This window comes from Cervus canadensis, chromosome 14, assembly GCF_019320065.1.
Source record: "Cervus canadensis isolate Bull #8, Minnesota chromosome 14, ASM1932006v1, whole genome shotgun sequence".
NCBI classification, from domain to species: domain Eukaryota; kingdom Metazoa; phylum Chordata; class Mammalia; order Artiodactyla; family Cervidae; genus Cervus; species Cervus canadensis.
The window spans coordinates 42,038,491-42,059,021 of NC_057399.1; the positions used below are offsets into that span (position 1 = coordinate 42,038,491).

At 39.8% G+C, this 20,531-nt stretch overlaps 1 protein-coding gene across 1 annotated transcript; it reads right to left on the reverse strand.

The window, feature by feature from the left end:
- Window positions 1-5,227: 5,227 nt before the first annotated feature.
- Window positions 5,228-7,978, reverse strand: CER1 (cerberus 1, DAN family BMP antagonist). Its single transcript, XM_043486758.1, has 2 exons — window positions 7,472-7,978; window positions 5,228-5,542 (listed from the first exon to the last, which is right to left on the reverse strand). Exons 1-2 carry the CDS (start codon window positions 7,976-7,978, stop codon window positions 5,228-5,230), a joined length of 822 nt encoding a protein of 273 aa, XP_043342693.1.
- Between the last annotated feature and the right edge of the window lie 12,553 nt (window positions 7,979-20,531).

The following is a 20,531-nucleotide window of genomic DNA, read 5'->3' on the forward strand; positions in this document are numbered from 1 at the left end:
GCAGGATGCAGGTTCCCCTCATTACTGGAACTGTGACATAAAGAGGCATGTACTGGAAACTCTTATTCCTGGGATATTGAACATAAATAGGCGTGTTTCCCTCGGCTGGTAGACAAGAGGAAATTGTGACCATTTCCTTGAGAAACATTAACCCAAGTCCACACCCAGAGATGGGTCACTGGTTGTTTCTTTTGGACGAAAGGACGAGGAATGAAACAAACAGGAGGGAGCACGGCGATAAAATGAGAATCTGAGCTCTCTCCCGGAAACGCGGGTGGATGACTAGGGCCTGGCTTTGGAAAACTCGTATTACGGGAAAGTCCATTCCTTTGCTTAAGGTATGATTACTCACCCGTTTCACCATTGCCAACTCCTGAAAGTGAACATTAAACAAGGCGAAGAGGACCCACTGATGTATACTTAAAACTCCTTCTCTGTTCTTGAAATGGAAACTTGACTTTCTTGAGATTAGCTCGGAAGAGGTTTGTGAACATGATTTCCAAGTTTTCTTCCAGCTCTTCTGGCCTCCATGCTTTCTCTCCATTCCAACTGACCAGCTCCACTGTTAAAATGTTTGGCTCATGAAAATCTTGTAGAAGCTCAGGAAAATTCTAGATGATCTCCCCTGAAGTGTGACCATAACCACAACAATTATGCACATTTTGGGGGGGGGGGAGTCATGAGGCCCTCTGAATCTACTGTGTAAATCCATACCATCTAATCTGCTCAGAAATCTTCAAAAACTCTCCACAGTCTATCAAATACATTTTTAAGCCTGTTGGCTGCCATTCCAAGTTCCCCACCCTATGTACCCCACAGACCTTTTCAAGAGTAGTTCCCAAAATTCATTCATTTACCTTTACAAATATTGAGTTTTTATTCCTTACAAAATATTAAAATTATACATTGTAGGCATATATGTATGTTTCTGAATATATGCAAATATATAAAAATATCAAAATATGTAAATAATAATACTATTATATAAGAAATAAAAAGAAATATATCTAATAATATATTATATGTAATATATAAATGTAATGTAAATATATAAAACTTTAGAAATGGGAGACTATATATATAGTAGTAATATATAAATGTAATATATATATTGTAATATATAATATAATATATAAAACTTTAGAAATGGGAGACTAACAAAGATGTATAATATATAGGACTTGCTCACTATTATTGCTTTATAATTTGCATATATTATCTCTGATATTATATTATAAGCTACAGGGTGGGAGGAAATGTGTTTTATCTATGTTTGCTTATCTGAGGGTCCTCAGAATAATGTCATGTATAGCATAAATAATCAGTGAAAATTCAGAGAATACATAACATTCTTAATTAAGAATTAAACTGACAGGTTAAGGAGACTATACACACCAAAAAAATAAATTATCAAAGCTAAGTTAACCACTCCCTGTAAGGAATACTTCATGCTATACTTTCTAATAGAGATAAAATAGTATAGAAAAAACACCTCTAAAAACTGTTGTAAAAACAAGCTGGAATCCTGTATGGAGAAAAGAGTAACCATGGAGCAATTTATATAGAATATCATGTTTGTAGTAATTTAAAACTCAGCTTTATTGTCACATTTTCACAGATTATTCAGTCTAACATAATTAACCTCTGGCACACTTGTCTATTTTATTTTTTATCATTTATAGCCATCTGATATTTTTCCTTTTCAGGTGATTGATTGATGAATTGATTGATTTTCAAGTTGGTTGTCTCCCTGCACTAGAATATGAACTCTGTAGGACCAGGGACCTTGTCTGACTTGTTTCCTTGCTGTGGACACAGCTATAGACCTACAGCTCTGTCTTGCACAGAACTGGTGGACAAATAAATACTTGCTGAGTAAAGGAACATATACACAAAAATAGTATGCATTACTTATGGATGTGTATGTACCTTTACAAAAATATAAAAGGTATTGGAAGTGTAAACAAGACTGGGGGGTGGTAAGTATTGCGTGCTCAGGGACTTGGGGGATAGATCAGCATGGTAGTTAGAGAAGACATATATGTGAAGCGGTTCATACTTTTAAGAAAATAGATAAGAAGCACAAGATGACAAAACGTTAACTATTCTGGTAGTGGGAAATTAAGGGTCTGTTGTATTGCTTTTTGCACTTTTCTATGTCCTTTAAATGTCTCAAAACAATTTTTTTTTAAAAGTCTGAATAGAGAAGAGTGAATTTATCCTAGCTTTATAGGATCTAAAGCTCTCTAATGTGCTGTTACCTAAATCTGATCATCACAGTAATTCTGAAGTAATTATTACCAGCCTTATTTTATACAGGAGGAAAATGAGACCAAAATTGAGGAAGGGAGCTTGCCATGACCACCTCTTAAGTCAAGCCAATGCTTGGCTGAGAACTTGACCTAGGGATGACCTATCTTTCAAGAGATAATATCACTGTCCTTCAAACATGAGGGCTAGACCAGAGGCAAAAAATAAATTAGCCTTGAGAGCTATAGGCAAGAGACCTAGAGGAGTTAAATCTAAATTGACAAACAGCAAATCGGCAAACATTTTAATACAAGTAGAAAATATGCTTCACATGATCTTAGTCAAGTTGCATAAAATTTTTAGGCTTATTTTCCTCTCCTCCAAAATAGGGTATTTACATACCTCATGTGATTCTTGTTAGTATTGTACTATTTCTGTATTTACACATGACTTAAATTATACAATTTATTTAAGAGACTCAGGACAGTATCTGCACTTAATAGATTGTTCAACATTTGTGTGTTTCCTCTGTTTCTTATGCTGCCATGTATTATGTCAAACAGTTAGACACTGCCTTTTTTGTAAATAAAACTCATCGAATGTGGGCAATTTCGTGAGTTTCATGCTGCTGCTCTTTGAATGTGACCTCCGCTACAACCATCAGCTATCTCATCTCAAATTCACACATGAACAAGGGCAGAGCAGAATTTGAATAAAATTGATGATTGTTTGGGGCTTGGGCTGGAGAGTCTATTTGCAAGGATAGATAAAAGGGATTTGCAAGTGTGTGAGGAGGAGAAAGATAGTCAATTGGCAGAGATAGGTTTACATAATCAGGGTGAGGAAATTGCAAACTAGACAGCTGCTCAATAGCTTTTGGCACCAAAATATATTGACCAGCTGGGATATCATTAATGCTTAACAGTTTTATCCTTATGACCATATCTTGGCCAATTAGGTTGTCTTTGACCACAGAAGGGTATAATATATTCTAATATAAATGTTGCATGTATATCTCTGTAGCACATATTCTATTGCACTGATGTGTTGTAGAGTATACACTAAATATAAATGCATTTGTTTCTTTAGAACACCAGGTTAGATGGTGTGACTAAAGAGGAACAGAATTAAAATAGACATTAATTTCTTTAAAAAAAAATTATTGTTCCAGGATACGCATTCTTGGGTACACTGAAAGTAAAGAGGTTCAAATAAAATCATTTTTAAGATGAATTTTTAAAGAATGATTTTAGAAAAAGAAATGTGGCTAAGGAAAGTTAGTTCTGCACGCTTTTCATACAAATAAATACACACAGGAGAAATGACTGACGGACAGTGATTGAAGGACCTTAACAGAAAGCGGTTTGCAGTGTTAAAAGAAACACTTGGGCCAGTGTCATTAGCCTGTGAAACCATCTCAGAAATACTCTTACTAGATAATCTCCCAATAGTGCCTTTAAATTAATGGAGAGGTAAAACAAATAAGGGCAAAATATAAGACAAATGAATGCTATAACATTTCCCAGAATGCATCATATGTGAAAATTTAATACATTAAAATATTTGGAATCTTTTCAGAATTTGCAACTGTGGCATTTACAGAATAAAACTTGTAACAGAGTATTTATGAAGTAACACAAACACAGTCATACAAACACAGAACCATTACTAAACTACCTAAACCAAAATGCATGAGAAAACGGATTCCACCTGTAAATTGCTTTTTAAATTTTAAATCATTTGCAGTTTACTTAATTTGACTTCTACAGGAATTCCTTGGTTATTTGCATCAACATCTCTGGATTAACCTTTAAACCTGATACTGATCATATATTTTCCTTCCCCATAATTTAGGTACTGGTTTGTTTACCAATGATTGATTGTTCCTTCTGCCCATGTAAACCACTAAAAGTAACATCTGTGTTCCTTCTTCAAAGCTAGAGACCTGACATTAAGAATTTTATATGGGAAGTATAAAAAGTAATGAGGCAACCAAACACCAAACTCTTTCCACTTATGGACCTACTTAATCATCTGATAGAAGTCAAATAAAACATGGCCTGAGAGCAAAGACAGCTACAAGGATCAGGAATCCTCTCTACAAACACCACATAGATATGTATACATACATGCATACATATATTGCTCAGTCGCCCAGTCGTGTCCAACTCTTTGTGACCCCATGGACTGCAGCCTCCCTGTCCCTCACCATCTGCTGGAGTCTGCCCAAGTTCATGCCCATTGCATCAGTGATGCCATCCAGCCATCTCATCCTCTGATGCCCTTTTCTCCTTCTGCCCTCAATCTTCTCCAGCTTTCCCAAGGCTAACTGAATTCTGCCAAGAGAAAGCCTCTGGTCATAGCAAATACCCCTTTTCAACAACACAAGAGATGACTTTGCACATGGACATCACCAAATGGTCAATACCCAAATCAAATTGATTACATTCTTTGTAGCTGAAGATGAAGAAGCTGTAAACAATCAGCAAAAACAAGACCTGGAGCTGACTGTGGCTCAGATGTATACGTATATATATGTATATATAAATACATATGTATATTTGCTAATGCTTTGACAAGCTATTAAAGAAACCCATTTTATGGTCTAGTTTATTTCTTTTCCATCTTCAGATGGAGGGCTCTTACCAAAACTTGTAGACAATAAATCATGTAATAATAGTAGCAGAAAGGACCTTAGCAATTGTCTAGTTCAAGTCCCTCCTTTATAGATGAAAAACTTCAGGAAAAAGCTTCTGCAGCTCATTAACGTGCTATACCCAGTTAGTGTCAGAGTCGAGACTAGATCCCAAATGTGCACTGATAAATGGATGAATAAATATCATGACCTCTAACTCATTTTCACAACTATTTTGTAAACCATCTTTCTCTTAAAATATTACATACCCATTTAACATTTCAGACTGAGTAACCAGTAATTTTGCTGATAATGGTAAGATAGCTTTTCTTTTTTTTTTTTTTATGTTGAAAATCCTGGGATAAAGGGATCTTGGACATGAAATTCTGCCCGAAAGCCAGCCTGTTCGGGGTAGCCATGCTGATGCTCTGTCTTCCCCATGCACTGACATTCCTCCACCAGCATCACCACCTTGACCACCATAGCCAGGCCGGTGCAGTTGAGCTGTAAGTGCCTCGTGGTGAACTTGGCAGGCAGGCAGTGGGAGCAGAATGTGTGGGGATGCTGCGCAGCTTCAGGAAAAGGCAGGGACCCGCATTTTCCAAAGCAGAGGTTGTTCTGTACAACCACTTCCTCACAGTCTTCATGGGTGATAGTCTAAAAGGCAAACACATCTCCATTAAATTATCTTGAATCATTTCTTTAACATACATGATGCAGAAGCTCTAGACTATTAAGTCTGAGGATGTTAGTTGCTCAGTCATGTCCAACTCTTTGCATCCCCATGGACTGTAGCCCACCAGTCTCCTCTGTCCATGGAATTCTCCAGGCAAAAATTCTGGAGTGGGTTGCCATTCCTTTCTCCAGGAGATCTTCCCGATCCAGGGATTGAACCCAGTTCTCCTCTATTACAGGCAGATTCTTTACCATCTGAGCCACCATGGAGGCCTTTCCAAGCCTGAGGATAACTTAGACTAAAATTTAAAAATCTTTCCAATGTTGGATACATTTTGCAAATATCCAAGTGATGGTATCTTAAGAGCATAGAGCTACCTCAAGTAAATTTCTTTTATTGGGTAAATTAATAAATTAACCTGTAGGAAATACCTAAGGTAATATGAAAACGTTTACACTTGAATGCCAAACTCTAAGTTTGATGTTACTGGTCTGAAAAATTCTAATGGCTTGCTTCTTGTCAATAATGTGTCTCACCCTTCTACTCTTCACGGTGCATTGTACATAATAAATTCTCATTACATATTTGTTCAATAGCTCACAGAATAGATCAGAACATCAAGAGTTTAATTCTGTCCTATTTTGCAGTGTTTACAGTACATTCAAATTTATTAAAGTTGCATGGAGCAAAGTTGCAGCACCTACACCTCTAAATCATTTTGTGTGACATCATCTCTGCCTCTCCCGTAACCCCAGACACCTAGCTTTATGTGCCCTTCAAAATATATGAGCCAAACACCTTACTCTTAATTTGATTAGCAATAGAATTCAAAATAAGAGTTCAAAGGAAACTTGATTGCCCAGTTCTTAGGAGCAATTTTCTAATTATACATGGGCCAACAAAGCAGTCATTATTATTTGATCATTGCCTCGTCACTGTACGTATCCTTGCCTTTTCAGAATACTTAACTGCCTTGCACAGTCAATTACCTTATAATACTGCCTGCTTAATTGGGTAGCTTTACTGGACTGTAAAATTTTATTCTACCCTGCATTGCTTTTGGTTCACTATCTCTGTGTTTAAGGACCTGATGCAATTTCTCAATTTTAATCTAACATTTGGAGCGTGGGCTTTGCCAGACTGACTGGAGGAAGTAGATAGTAGAATGCTCCCTGGTCTTAATAGTGTGGAATCAATCATCCTAACCACAAATCAGCCAACACCACATGAATTGGGAGACAGGCTTTTCTAAGGGGAGGAAATGTGATTTCATATCAAGATTACTTTTTGAAAGCTTATGAGAAAATCTGCTGTATTAAATCATTTTTGCTATGTAATGCTAGAAATAATCTGGCAACTTTTGCCTGACAACCTGGACATAGGTGATAGACCTATGAAGTAGCTGGGTGTGAAATACAGAGATTAAGACCATCATACATGCATGTTTGGGGAGGAGTCCAGCATATCCCACTTATCTGCAGATGGAACCCACCTGCTCATCCATGTCTAATGGAGTGTAGAGATGCAGCTAGGGAGAAGTTCCAGTGATCACTCTACGTTCCCAATTTCGTAACTGGGGGTACAATCAATTACTTCTCCAGATAGACCACACCAGTGTAAAAACAAATAAATAACCCCCCCCCAAAAAAAACACAAAGCTCTGTGTGATCAATATGAATGATTACTAACATTAGCACTACCCTCATACCATCTTTGCAGCATTTCCAAGGTTAGAAACAAATTTAGGGAATATGAGCATACTTTGCCAAATCTCATGATGAAGGTCCAAGGACCAAATCTGGAAATTAGGAGACTCAGACTCCTGGCACATTCATCCCTGCTTTTCACCCACCCCAGCTGTCTACTCCCTCCTGAAAATCTGGATCCCCGCCCCCACCCAGAACAAATACCTGGCTGAAGGGCACTGTCCTACAGGTCTCCTGATGTACTTCATGGCTTTTGATAGGCAGGATGATCCCCTGAGAAGCTGGACTCATTCTGAACATGAAGTGGTGCCAGAATTTCTTGGCTTCTTCCCGGAGAGGAGACTTCTCCATCGGCATCCTATCCTTGGGCTGAGTGAGGCCCCAAGTCCCAGGGAATAACTGCTCACTGACTAAGCCCTGGGATGGGTGCAGCTCTCTCTCCGGCTTCTTCCAGAATCTCCCAAACCTGGACAGCATCTTTTCTCTCTGCCTCTGGCCCTCCTCTGCAGGGCTGGCACCTATCAGATGTGGCATGGCCACAAACAGATCTGGCTTCTCCTCTGCTTCCTCCTGAGTGCCCATGGAGAGCTCTCTGCGATTCCTTTCTAGGAGCACAAGAGAGACAGAACTCTGCCTCTGGCGACCATCCCCGTGCTGCACAGCCTCCCCTAGAGGCAGGAGCACCAGCAGCTGAAGGAAGAGAAGATGCATGCTGTCGGGGCCCGCTTCTTGCAGATTCACAGACTGTGAGGCCCAGAAAGAGGTTCACTCCTTGCAGGAATGTGACCAGGGAGATGCTATATATGGATACCTGCCTTGTGGGATGGGAAGGCAGGTGGTCAGTAGCCAGGCAGAGTAAACACATCTCTTGTTTGCTTGAATTATGGAGTGCTAATAGTGTTCTGCCTTCATTTTGGTTTTGTGTATTTTAGAAGGCTCCAGTGAAAGCCAGGGACCCAGGGGGTAATTAGCTGACACTTTATCGTCTGAGATTTAAGGAGCAGTATTAGTGAAAACAACACTTCTTTGCCTGGATTTCCCATCACTGTTATTAGGGCCAGAGTAAGCTAACATCTGTGGTGCATCTGCTTTGTGCTGAGATCGAACTGACATGATTTTAAGAGAGAGTTTAGTCTCTCAGTCGTGTCCAACTCTTTGTGACCCCATGGACTGAAGCACGCCAGGCTTCCCTTTCCATCAACCAAACTCCCGAAGCTTGCTCAAACTCATGTCCATCAAGTCAGTGATGCCATCCAGCCATCTCATCCTCTGTTGTCCCCTTCTCCTCCTTCTCCTCTTTAAGAGAGAAGTGTATCAGGTAAAAATTAATGTATACGTTTAACCAAAGTTCAGGCCATTAGGCTCTACACACACACACAGGAACAGCCAAAGAAATATATAAAAGTTGTAAGAAAGAGAAAGGAATAGAGGGATGTTACATTCATTGAGAAGGGGATGCTCCTACTACTGAGATGTGGTTGGGGTTGTTGATTTTTGCGTGGTAACAGTAACGGGAGTATAGTCTCCTTTTCCACACATGGAAACTCACAATTCCCAAATAATCCCCTCACCTTAAGAATCAAATACTTGGTGCTAAATTTCACAACTGATTAATCATCAGATAAACTTTTTCAATTGTTCACACAAATCTCTCAACAGGATTCTAAGTAATAGACTGACAGCTCATTAGCCCTCGGTGAGGAGGGGGAAATGTCTTTCCCTCAAGCCACCCTACTGACATTTTTTTTTCTCAAAACAAAGAGCCAGACTTGAAAACGTGGATTCTACAAACCAGGTTTGATAGCTCTGGGGCATGAAGCTGGCTGGCCCACATCATTTTCTTTATTCTGCAATAATTGATGACCAGGTTAAATAAAGATGGAGGCAAACATGAGTATTCAGGGATCAAAGGAAAATTTGTTAGATGACTATCATTTTTAAAACATTATAAATCAGACAAAGGTGTAAGAAAGAAACATTTTCACAAAAATGAATATCAGAATTCAGTTCCATCAACCCTCTACAATATTTGAATAGTATTTCCATTGGGAATCAGCCTAACACCTGCTTGCCTTTCTCCCCTTTTAATTCAATCATCATATTTCTTGCTTTCAGTAACACACATAATCCTGGAACATAACCCCTTTTTTCAGTAATGATTAATCTTTTTTTCTAAGAAGTGACCCACTGGAATATTTTTTCCAGAACTACTGTTCTTCTTAATAGTTATGCCTGATTTCTAAGAGCTCAGTTCAGTTTAGTTCAGTTGCTCAGTTGTGTCTGACTCTTTGCGACCCCATGAACCGCAGCACGCCAGGCCTCCCTGTCCATCACCAACTCCTGGAGTCTACCCAAACCCATGTCCATTGAGTCGGTGATGCCATCCAACCATCTCATCCTCTGTCATCCCCTTCTCCTCCTGCTCTCAATCTTTCCCAGCATCAGGGTCTTTTCAAATGAGTCAGCTCTTCGCATGAGGTAGCCAAAGTGTTGGAGTTTCAGCTTCAACATCAGTCCTTCCAGTGAACACCCAGGACTGATCTCCTTCAGGATGGACTGGTTGGATCTCCTTGCAGTCCAAGGGACTCTCAAGAGTCTTCTCCAACACCATAGTTCAAAAGCATCAATTCTTCAGCGTTCAGCTTTCTTTATAGTCCAGCTCTCACATCCATACATGACCACTGGAAAAACCATAGCCTTGACTAGACGGACCTTTCTTGGCAAAGTAATGTCTCTGCTTTTTAATACGCTGTCTAGATTGGTCATACCTTTCCTTCCAAGGAGTAAGCATCTTTTAATTTCATGGCTACAGTCACCATCTGCTGTGATTTTGGAGCCCCCAAAAATAAAGTCAGTCACTGTTTCCACTATCTCCCCATCTATTTGCCATGAAGTGATGGGACCGGATGCCATGATCTTAGTTTTCTGAATGTTGAGCTTTAAGCCAACTTTTTCACTCTCCTCTTTCACTTTCATCAAGAGACTCTTTAGTAATTCTTCATTTTCTGCCATAAGTGTGGTGTCATCTGCATATCTGAGGTTATTTATATTTCTCCCGGCAATCTTGATTCCAGCTTGTACTTCCTCCAGCCCAGCGTTTCTCATGATGTACTCTGCATATAAGTTAAATAAGCAGGGTGAAAATATACAGCCTTGATGCACTTTTTTTCCTATTTGGAACCAGTCTGTTGTTCCATGTTCAGTTCTAACTGTTGCTTCCTGACCTGCATACAGGTTTCTCAAGAGGCAGGTCAGGTAGTCTGTTATTCCCATCTCCTTCAGAATTTTCCACAGTTTTCTAAGATACAAAGCCTCAAATAAGTCCTTTTACCTACAATAATGATTTTTTAAAAATGAACCATCATTTTTCCAGAAATCTAATCAGAAGAGATGTATTTTACTTGTACCAAATACCCAGAGAACCGGTGCTAGTATTAATTAAGGTACAGTTGATCCCTACTAAATAAATGTTAGTATTTGTCATTTTTAAGAGTATATTTTAAAAATTGCCTGCTGTTTGAATTTCTTAATTTCCCTCAGCCATACAATGCAATAGACCTCTCAGAACTGGCCACTCTAATTGCATAATTTATATTAACTGGCCACTTAATTATAAATATGGTATGGGAGCTAACTATGATATGTTCCTGGTTCCTTTTATTTTTTTATTTTCAGTTTTTTAAAAAATCTTTATTATTAGAGTATAATTGCTTTACAATGTTGCATTAGCTTCTGTTGTACAAAAAAGTGAATTGGCTACATGTATACATATATTCCCTGCCTTGCCCTTAAGCATCCTTCCCACCCCTCTAGGTTCCTAATTCCTTTTAGACTTTACTCTTCAGTGCCTAAAGTTCCACTGCCATCAATCACAGTGTCCAGCATTTTCCCAGACTGAAGTCTATTCCAGAAATTCTCCTTGGAGTCTCAGGTTGCCTGTCTCTGAACATAGGATACAGTTAAAATAATTTCTTTTGAGTTTAAATTTACAGAAGGGTCACTTGGTGGGCCAGGCATCATATTAGACACTAGAAGATGATTTTTAAAAAATGATGAAAACTTAGTTTCTGCCCTCAAGTAGTCTAATGGTGTCACACATTTTATAACTTTATTATACTAGCTGTAGGAATGTCAGTTATCCATATTTAACCTTTATTTAGTCCTAACTCCTCTTCTTCTGATATTAATTTTGGTATTTATAAATGTCACTTAAAAACTGCTCAGGGAGGATTTGCTTTTGCCGTTCTGTTATTCCTGTTGAGAAATGTGTAAGTATCTTGAAGGCAAACCTAGCAAAGTAAAGCCTTCTGTGATGAGTACGATAGTATGGACGTTTGTCTTCAACCCCTGGCTTTTGCAGCTAAGGGCAGGAGACATTCACCGTTCACCTCTGTGTCCTTCCCTCAGTGCTAAAGCTGTGTATGTGATACATTACAGTTTATTCTCCAAAACAGAAACACTGTGGGGTTTTTCAGCAAAAAAATGTGTTGCCTCTGTGGGTCTTTGGTAATATAAGCGTATAGTGATCTCCAATTCGGATGAAACCAAATGGAGGTAGGTGTGGAGGGGGTCTCCAGACACAGCAGGGAGCTGTGGTGTGGAGGCAACACCACAAATTGCTGATGTCCTTGGTAGCAAATGCCAAAGCAGATAATAGTGCTTTGTACTATTATCTTTGCACTAAATAGTGCACTAATAGTGCACTTTGCACTAAACAATGCAACTGTACTATTCTCAATTGACAACTTGTACTAGGCACGACCTGAACTCCGAGTTTAACTTGACCTGTGTGTGTGGGCGCTAGGCTGTCTTCAGGAGCTCCCAGGGTGTCTGTGAGAGAACAGTAACAGACAGGTTTTCTGTCCCTCTTCCAGACTCTCAGAAAGAAGCTAAAAGCAGTATAGTGCTCTCCAAGGGAAAACAGACAGTTCTCTTCTAAAAATCCCAGACCTAAATCAACAAAAGGTGAGAGGCAGTATTGGGGCAGGAGGTAGGCACTAGAGCTAAACAGAGAGACAGAAAGGGGAATCTGGGTGGATGCATTTGTGGAAGAAATCTGTTTAGAGCACATGCCATTGCTTCACAACTATCTGTCTTTTCAAAATATAGAGTAGCAACAGGATCGTCAGAATTTAGATTATTTAAAAAGAACTCAGAAGAAGGCAGAATCTTTCCTTTACCAAAGGACAAGGAAGGCAGCAAATTTAAGGTTTAAGAGTAAGTGATGTCCCCTTAAACCCTTTATCATCATGATTTAGTTTAGTAAAGTATTTAAAACATAGAATTCTCCCCCTGCACTCTCCTCCCTGCTACTTTCTATAGAAAGAAAACATTAGGAAGTCCTTCTTCTCCAAAGGAGGGACTTTCACTTATTGGACTCATGGATACACTCATTCACACAGAATATATCTGAGTGCCAACTCTGTGCTAGGTCCTGGGGATAAATTAGCGACAGTGTCCTTGTCCAGGCCTAGTGAAATTTGCGATCTAGAGGGAGTTTATTCAAAATGAGTAACACAAGGAAAACCAAGGCAGACACCATTCCTAGTACTGATGGGGGACTTTCAAGTGGATACTAATTAGAAAGGCACAGTGGACTGTGTTTCTGCTCATTTTATTTGATAAATATTTGCAAATAAAAACTGCACAATGTAGTATAGTACATATATGCAAATATTTTATTTTATTTTTAATTAGGTAATACATAGGTATAGTAACAAGATTGAGATCATAAAAAAAATTGTATGATAAAAGGTAAACCTTCCTCTGACCTCCCAGGCTTGCTGTCCTGCCATGTGGCCATCACTGTTGTCAACTTGTTTATAGTCAGTCTTTTAAAATAAAACAAATAAACAAAATTTTAAATTAAAATACTTTAATGTGAAAGAGCCACTGAGGGATGTCAGGGAGAGTGGAAATTTAAGTCAAATTTTAATTAAAAACCTTTGCATAAATGAAAAAAAATTAAGTTATAAAAAAAAAATGTTACCTGTGTCCCCCCTGCTCCATATTCATATGTTGAAGTCATAACCCCCAGTACCTCAGATGTAACTGTTTTTGAAAACAGGGCCTTTAAAGAGGTAATTAAAGTGAGGCCACTATGGTGGGTCCTAAACCGGTAAGATTGATGTCTTCATAAAAAAAAAAGAGAGAGAGAGAGATTGGGACAAAGACACACGGAAGAAAGACCAAAGACAAAAGAAGACGGCTGTCTACATGCCAAGGAAAGAAGGAAACAATCTTAACAAACACAATGACTTCAGACTTCCTGCCTCTAAAACTGTGAAAAAACAAATCTGTACCATTTAAGCCGCCAGGCCTGTGGTACTTTGTGATGGCAGTGATGGCAAACTAATACACCACTTGAAGAAAAAAAATGTAGCCAATAGCAAAGGACAAATATCACATGGTGTACCACATTATAAAACTTCTCTATTTCCATATTTAGGTACGGATTCCAGTATTACCTTTTAAGGTCAGATTATTCAGTTTCAGCGAACTTACTGTTCTATGTCCAAATCACTCCCATACCTTGAGGAAGCATTTTATTTTTTCTGCTGGAGCTATATCTATTACCATGCACAAGTCATGGACAATACCTAAATTTGACAAATAAGCTACCTACCAAGGTAGCAGAGAGGGCTCCTATAAATCTGAAAAGTAGGCCAAGGCAGCCGAGGCAACTTCACCCTGTGCCCCACCCTCCACCATCCATCCATCCCTCACCACCCACAGCCTCTAGTTAGAGTCAGTCCAAGATGTCTTCACTGATCCTAAACCTCTGTCATCACCTTCTTGCTATTTCTTAAAATTTACCCTGATCAACTTTCACTGCAGAAAGCTGAGAGAGAGTAATATAAGTGGAAGTGGCTTCAGATTTGAAGCCAGAAAAGCTTTATCTGATTCCTGGCTCTGCCTTTACAGTTTATGAGCAACATGATCTCAGGGACTTGACTTCATGTCCCTAAACCTTGCCAGAAACAATACTACCTGCCCTGCCTTCCTCATCTGGCTCATTGCCTTTCTCTTCACCCCAAATCCTACTGTTAGCCTGGGTAACTTCAGGATGAACTTCAGGATCCTGGGTCAATTCAGGACAGGTCTGAACAAATAACCTGCCGTCAGTGTTACATGATGTCCTGTTCAATACCCTGGCTGCAGCCTGGCAACTTCCACTTAACAGGCCGCTCCATCCCCTTTACATTCTGACCCCTGTTATCCCCAGGAATTGTTCCACCTCTAGACTGTGAATGTCACATTCCACTTTCTCAGTGCAACTTTCTGTGGCTTCTATTCTCTCAACTGTCTCCACAGCATTTGTTTTCTGCTTCATCCTTATAATGGTTCCACCAGAATTGCAGTTAAATAATTACTTGTGTGAACATTTAATATTTGTCTCCACTTCGGGGTTTGAAGTCCATGAAAGCAGGGGTTCTGCCTTTCTTAGTCACCATCTCAGGTCTTTTCTTATAGTAGATGTTCAAAAATACTTGTTTAAAATGAATGAATGAATATCTATAATTCTCTGGTCTTCATTTTCTTCCCTATCCAGCTTGGATCCATGGCCCGTCATTTCAAATTTTTACAGTATTCCCAACTTCCTCGCTCCCCTTTTTCTTGCATGACCTAGTAGAATTCCAAACCTGGAAACACCCCGCTCCCTCTTCCCTGGGCTACTTTGACATAGAATACTGACAGAGATAATGACAAAATGGTGAAAATTGACTCTATATAAATTATCTCCCATTTTAACTGAACTGTCAATTCCACCAGCAATCTTTCTTATTTCTCTAGTCAGCTCTCTCTTCATTTTCCAGGTAGATCATTTAAAAGTCTTCTCTAATAATCTCACAGCTCTGACTTCTCTGCCTTTCATTTTCATTTCTCCTCGACATTTTCAGCAAATGATCTCACCCCCGTCTTCCACAGAGAAAGACAGAAGCAATCAGATGGGAGCATTTTCTTTACTGGACTGTCAGACCACAACAATTCTTTTCTCCTTTCCACTCTGTTCTTGGAATCCATCCTTTCCCACCTCCCTTATTAATAGTCTCTCCCACCCTGTATCATTCAATTCCCTTCACTCCACCGGTTGCCTCCCATCAGCATTTATATAATGTGTGCTTGTTTTGAAGCTTTTAAAAATGCCTCTTTGATTTCACAGCAGTTTCCAGATTCTATTCTTCAGTGGTGTCTTCTGCCTTCCCAGACAAATATTGGGAAAAAATTGTCCAAGCCCAAACTCCACTTTCTCACTTCCACTGACATATCAACCCACTGAAGTCTAGCTTTTTGCTCCAGCACTCCTTTAAATCTTTCTTCCGAGGATCACCCATGACTCTGTGTAGCTACTAGAATGCTCTGCAACATTAAACTCATTTCTTAGGAATTTGGTCCTAAATAAAATGGAGAAAGAATGGGAGATCAGGGTGGGCAAAAGAGCTATGAGAAACCTGAAATCTTAACCTCCAGGAGCCGACCTATCATCCAACCAGCTTCCTGGGGAATAGAAGTTTTACAAGGAATCACCTCACCCATAGAGTTTCCCTGGTGCCTCAGACAGAAAAGAATTTGCCTGCAGTGCAGGAGACTCAGGTTTGGTCCCTGGATTGGAAAGATCCCCTGGAAAAGGGAATGGCAATTCACTCCAGTATTTTCACCTAGAGAATCCCATGGACAGAGGAGACTAGTGGACCACAGTCCATGGGGTGGCAAAGAGTGGGACATGACTGAGCAACTAACAAACACTTTCACTTCACTTTCACCTTACCCAGAACACCAGGATTTATTTGCAGCTCCTTCTTTACCCTGCCATTTAGTGACTCCTCAGCGTTGGCTCCATTTGAACGCATGTGTGTCTTCCTAACCAGGAGGAGACTCTCCTCAGAGGCGAGGTCTATGTTTGCTGGAGACCGCACAGTCAGCAACTTGGAGAACAGGAATTTTGCTGAATGCATTTTTCTGCTTCTTTCCCCTTCCTGGCGCCTCACTCTATGCTTAGGTTAATGAATGTTGGCTTCAACACATCAGATCCAGGAAAAATTTTGGATAGCAACTTCTGCCATGGGTCCTTGTCATGCTTTCCTTTCTAAGAGATATCACTTTGTCCTGGAGAACTTATCCTTAATTCTCTGTGTTTAGACTCTATTTTAAAATCAAATTTCCATTAGATCTGGGAAGACTCAAAATAAAACTTTATTTTCCAACCTGGCCATAGTCTCAGAGTAGGTCTTTGAACTTTGTCATACCAGCCGCAGGCCCCAGGCAAATCTCTTCTGAAAGATGATTATACTCCCAGAAAAGGCAACTCAGGCCAGCAAACTCTTGTGTTAGGGAACTTTACACAGCTCATAAATTGCTTTCCTCTAGTTGGAAGATGGGGATGGTGTATCACCAACAGAAATGAGTGTAGGGGGCATCTGTCTGAAAACGGTTCCCCCACTGGCCACCCTGCCAGTTTCTGCTTTTACAATGCAGGCAGATTGAGGGAACCATATTGTCCCTATAAGCTCATAACACATGGACAAATGATTAAAAACACATGGAAAACAGTTCCACGGCTAAGCTAAAATTCAGATGGGAACGGAAAATCAACTTGCAAAGCTTTCAACTGTCTCGAGGCCAAATGTAGGACAGAATGTAAAGAAGAGTTGCCAAAAGGGAGGGAAGTTTGGGGGAAAAAAACGCAAGCCATGGATAGGAAACCTAAAACAATGGCACCTTGTGTTGACAACGCTTCTCTAAACCTCTCCAAGAGTAGGCACCAAAATCAACTCTGGAAATATTAAGACCTTCCTTTCACGAAAGATTTTAGACAGATTTATATTTTCTACCCTCTATAAATAAAGGTTGGCTTTGCCATCTTGGCAACACCTATGCAGAAGCATAATGTTAAGTATCTGTAACATAAATATTAAAATATTACACATTTTTCCCTCCAAGGTGTGGGAATTAAGTAATAAGGTGGCATGAGACAAACTGTGAAAAATCATGAGAATAAAGCGCTAAAGCAAAGCAGAACTTTCCAGGAAGGCTTGCCTTCTGTTGTGTCCCTGACCCTGGGCCTGAGTTTGCTATAAAGTTGGGCGGGCCTGAGTTTGCTATAAAGTTGGGCAGGCCTTCGTCACATTTGCAAAAGTGCAACTCTTAATTCAAACTGAAACTCTTAGAGGCCTGCTATTCATGGCTAGTCACCACCATGACCTAAGGATTCTGCTTGGTGGGAAATTTTAGGCAAGAAGGTGATTTACTGGATGTCAGTCTCAGCCGAACTTCTCTGTCCTTCAGCTTCTAGGCGAATCTTTCTTGACTCCCGTACACTTCAAACCACCATCGTCTCCCTTTAAGTGGGACATTCCCTGGTGGCTCAGACGGTAAAGAATCCATCTGCCAATGCAGGAGACACGGGTTTGATCCCTGGGCTGGGAAGATCTCCAGAAGGAGGGCATAGCAACACACTCCAGTGTTCTTGCCTGAAGAATCCCCGTGGACAGAGGAGCCTGGTAGGTAGGCAAAGAGTCGGACACGACCGAGTGAGTAAGCACACATGCACGAACAACCCACACACACGTTCTCTCGGGCCCTGATGAATCCTCAATCTATGTAGTGAGTGTATCACTTACTGAATATAAAAGGGAATTTTGAGGATACGGCCTCACTGGGGAACCATTCTTAGAAAATAACTATCATCCAAGTCCTTAGCAGTAAACAATCTTTTAGCAAAACAAACAATCCTTTCTGTGAGTGGAAAAGCTATTTCCTAACTTTTCTTTCTTTATAATAAGATTTGGGTATAACAGATCTGCATTTGTAGAGATGTGGTGGACGAGGAGGCCGGACACCATCGGGGAAAGTGAAGGGTGGGATGAATTGGAGATCAGGTTTGACATCAATACACTACTGTGTGTACAATAAATAGCAAATGGGAAGCTGCCCTATAGCACAGAGAACTCAGCTTGGGGCTCTGTGATGACCTGGAGGGGTAGGGTTGGGGAGTGGAGGGAGGTCCAGGAGGGAGGGGATATATGTATACATACGGTGATTCACTTCATTGTACAGCAGAAACTAGCAGAACACTGCAAAGCAATTATATTCCAATTTTTTAAAAAAGATCATGCATGAAAGCAAGGCATCCTGGAGTTTTAAAAAGAAAGAAGTCAGTCTTCTAGGTTCTTCCAACAGCTGGAAACACCTCTATGTTCGACCAAATGTCCTAATACATGGGAATGTTCTCACTGGTAATATGAAACTTCAAAACCCCAGCTGTCCCACTCCTGCTCCTCCTCCCCTGTTTACTGGTCAGGACAATACTGTTTGAAATTGTCACCCACTTCCAGGTACTGTACATCACACACACACACACACACACACACACATTCTTATAGCTCTTCAACCTTTACAAAGATGTGTTTTATTGAATGCCTACTATGATCCAGGCATATTCTTCATAGTTTCACACTTAATTCATTTAACAATTTCTTTAGAAAGTTATTATTACCTCCACTTTCTAGATGAGAAACCTAAGTTTAGAATACACAGCTAGGCAGAGGTGGGATTGAGATGTAAAACTATATCAAGCTTTTCTCCCTTGTCAGTTTGCCTATTGCAATACGGCTATTAAATTTGTGCACACAGTATTTTTTTTTTTAATTTTTTTATTAGTTGGAGGCTAATTACTTCACAACATTTCAGTGGGTTTTGTCATACATTGATATGAATCAGCCATAGATTTACACTTATTCCCCATCCCGATCCCCCCTCCCACCTCCCTCTCCACCCGATTCCTCTGGGTCTTCCAGTGCACCAGGCCCGAGCACTTGTCTCATGCATCCCACCTGGGCTGGTGATCTGTTTCACCATAGATAGTATACATGCTGTTCTTTTGAAACATCCCACCCTCACCTTCTCCCACAGAGTTCAAAAGTCTGTTCTGTATTTCTGTGTCTCTTTTTCTGTTTTGCATATAGGGTTATCGTTACCATCTTTCTAAATTCCATATATATGTGTTAGTATGCTATAATGTTCTTTATCTTTCTGGCTTACTTCACTCTGTATAAGGGGCTCCAGTTTCATCCATCTCATTAGGACTGGTTCAAATGAATTCTTTTTGACGGCTGAGTAATATTCCATGGTGTATATGTACCACAGCTTCCTTATCCATTCATCTGCTGATGGGCATCTAGGTTGCTTCCATGTCCTGGCTATTATAAACAGTGCTGCGATGAACATTGGGGTGCACGTGTCTCTTTCAGATCTGGTTTCCTCAGTAAATTTGTGCACACAGTATTTTAAATTCTGCTATTTAAAATTAACTTTGTACAATAGAATTATCATTTTAAAGGAGGCAATAGAATATTCCATTAAGCATTCTTCTGTTGTTGGACATTTAAGTCATATAAATTTGTTCCAATTTTTATTGCCCTGAAATAGATATCTTTGGGAGATAGTGAAGGACAGGGGAAGCCTGGCATGCTGCAGTTCATGGGGTCACAAAGAGTTGGACGCAACTTTGCAACTGAACAACAATTCATATAGCCTTCCTTTTCTTTTGAAACTTTTCCATGATGTTGTAGACATTATTTCATTGTTTTACTTCTCTAAACAGCTTTATTGAAGGATAAATGAGATACAATAAACAAGATATATTTAAAGTGTATGGTTGGACAGATTTAGACACATACACACATAAAAGTGTGGATGCACGTGTGCTAAGTCACTTCAATTGTGTCCAACTCTGTGTGACCCTATGTCACACAGACAAAGGAGTCTACCAGGCTCCTTTGTCCATGGGATTCTCCAGGCAAGAATACTGGAGTGGGTTGCCATTCCCTCTTCCAAGGCATCTTCCTGACCTATGGATCGAACTTGTGTCTCTTATATCTCCTGAATTGGCAGGCTGGATATGTATATATGCGTGTATCTCTGAAACTATCACTACAATCAAAATAGTGTGCACATCCATCCCCTGCTAAACTTTCTTTGTGCCCCTTGGCAATCCTTTCCTCTGTCCTTTCCTGTCCTCCTCGGTCATTTCCAGATAACATCTCACTTACTTTTTGTCAACATAGATTATGTTGCATGTTCCAGAATTTTCTGTTAGTGGAGTACACATACACTGTGTATTTTCTTGTTGTCAGGCTTCTTTCACTCAGCATAAATATTCTAACAATTATCCATGTTGTAGAAAGTTTTCATTTGCTCTACTCCTGCATAGTATTTCATTATAGGGATATGTTATAATTTATTTATCCATTCACATGATAAC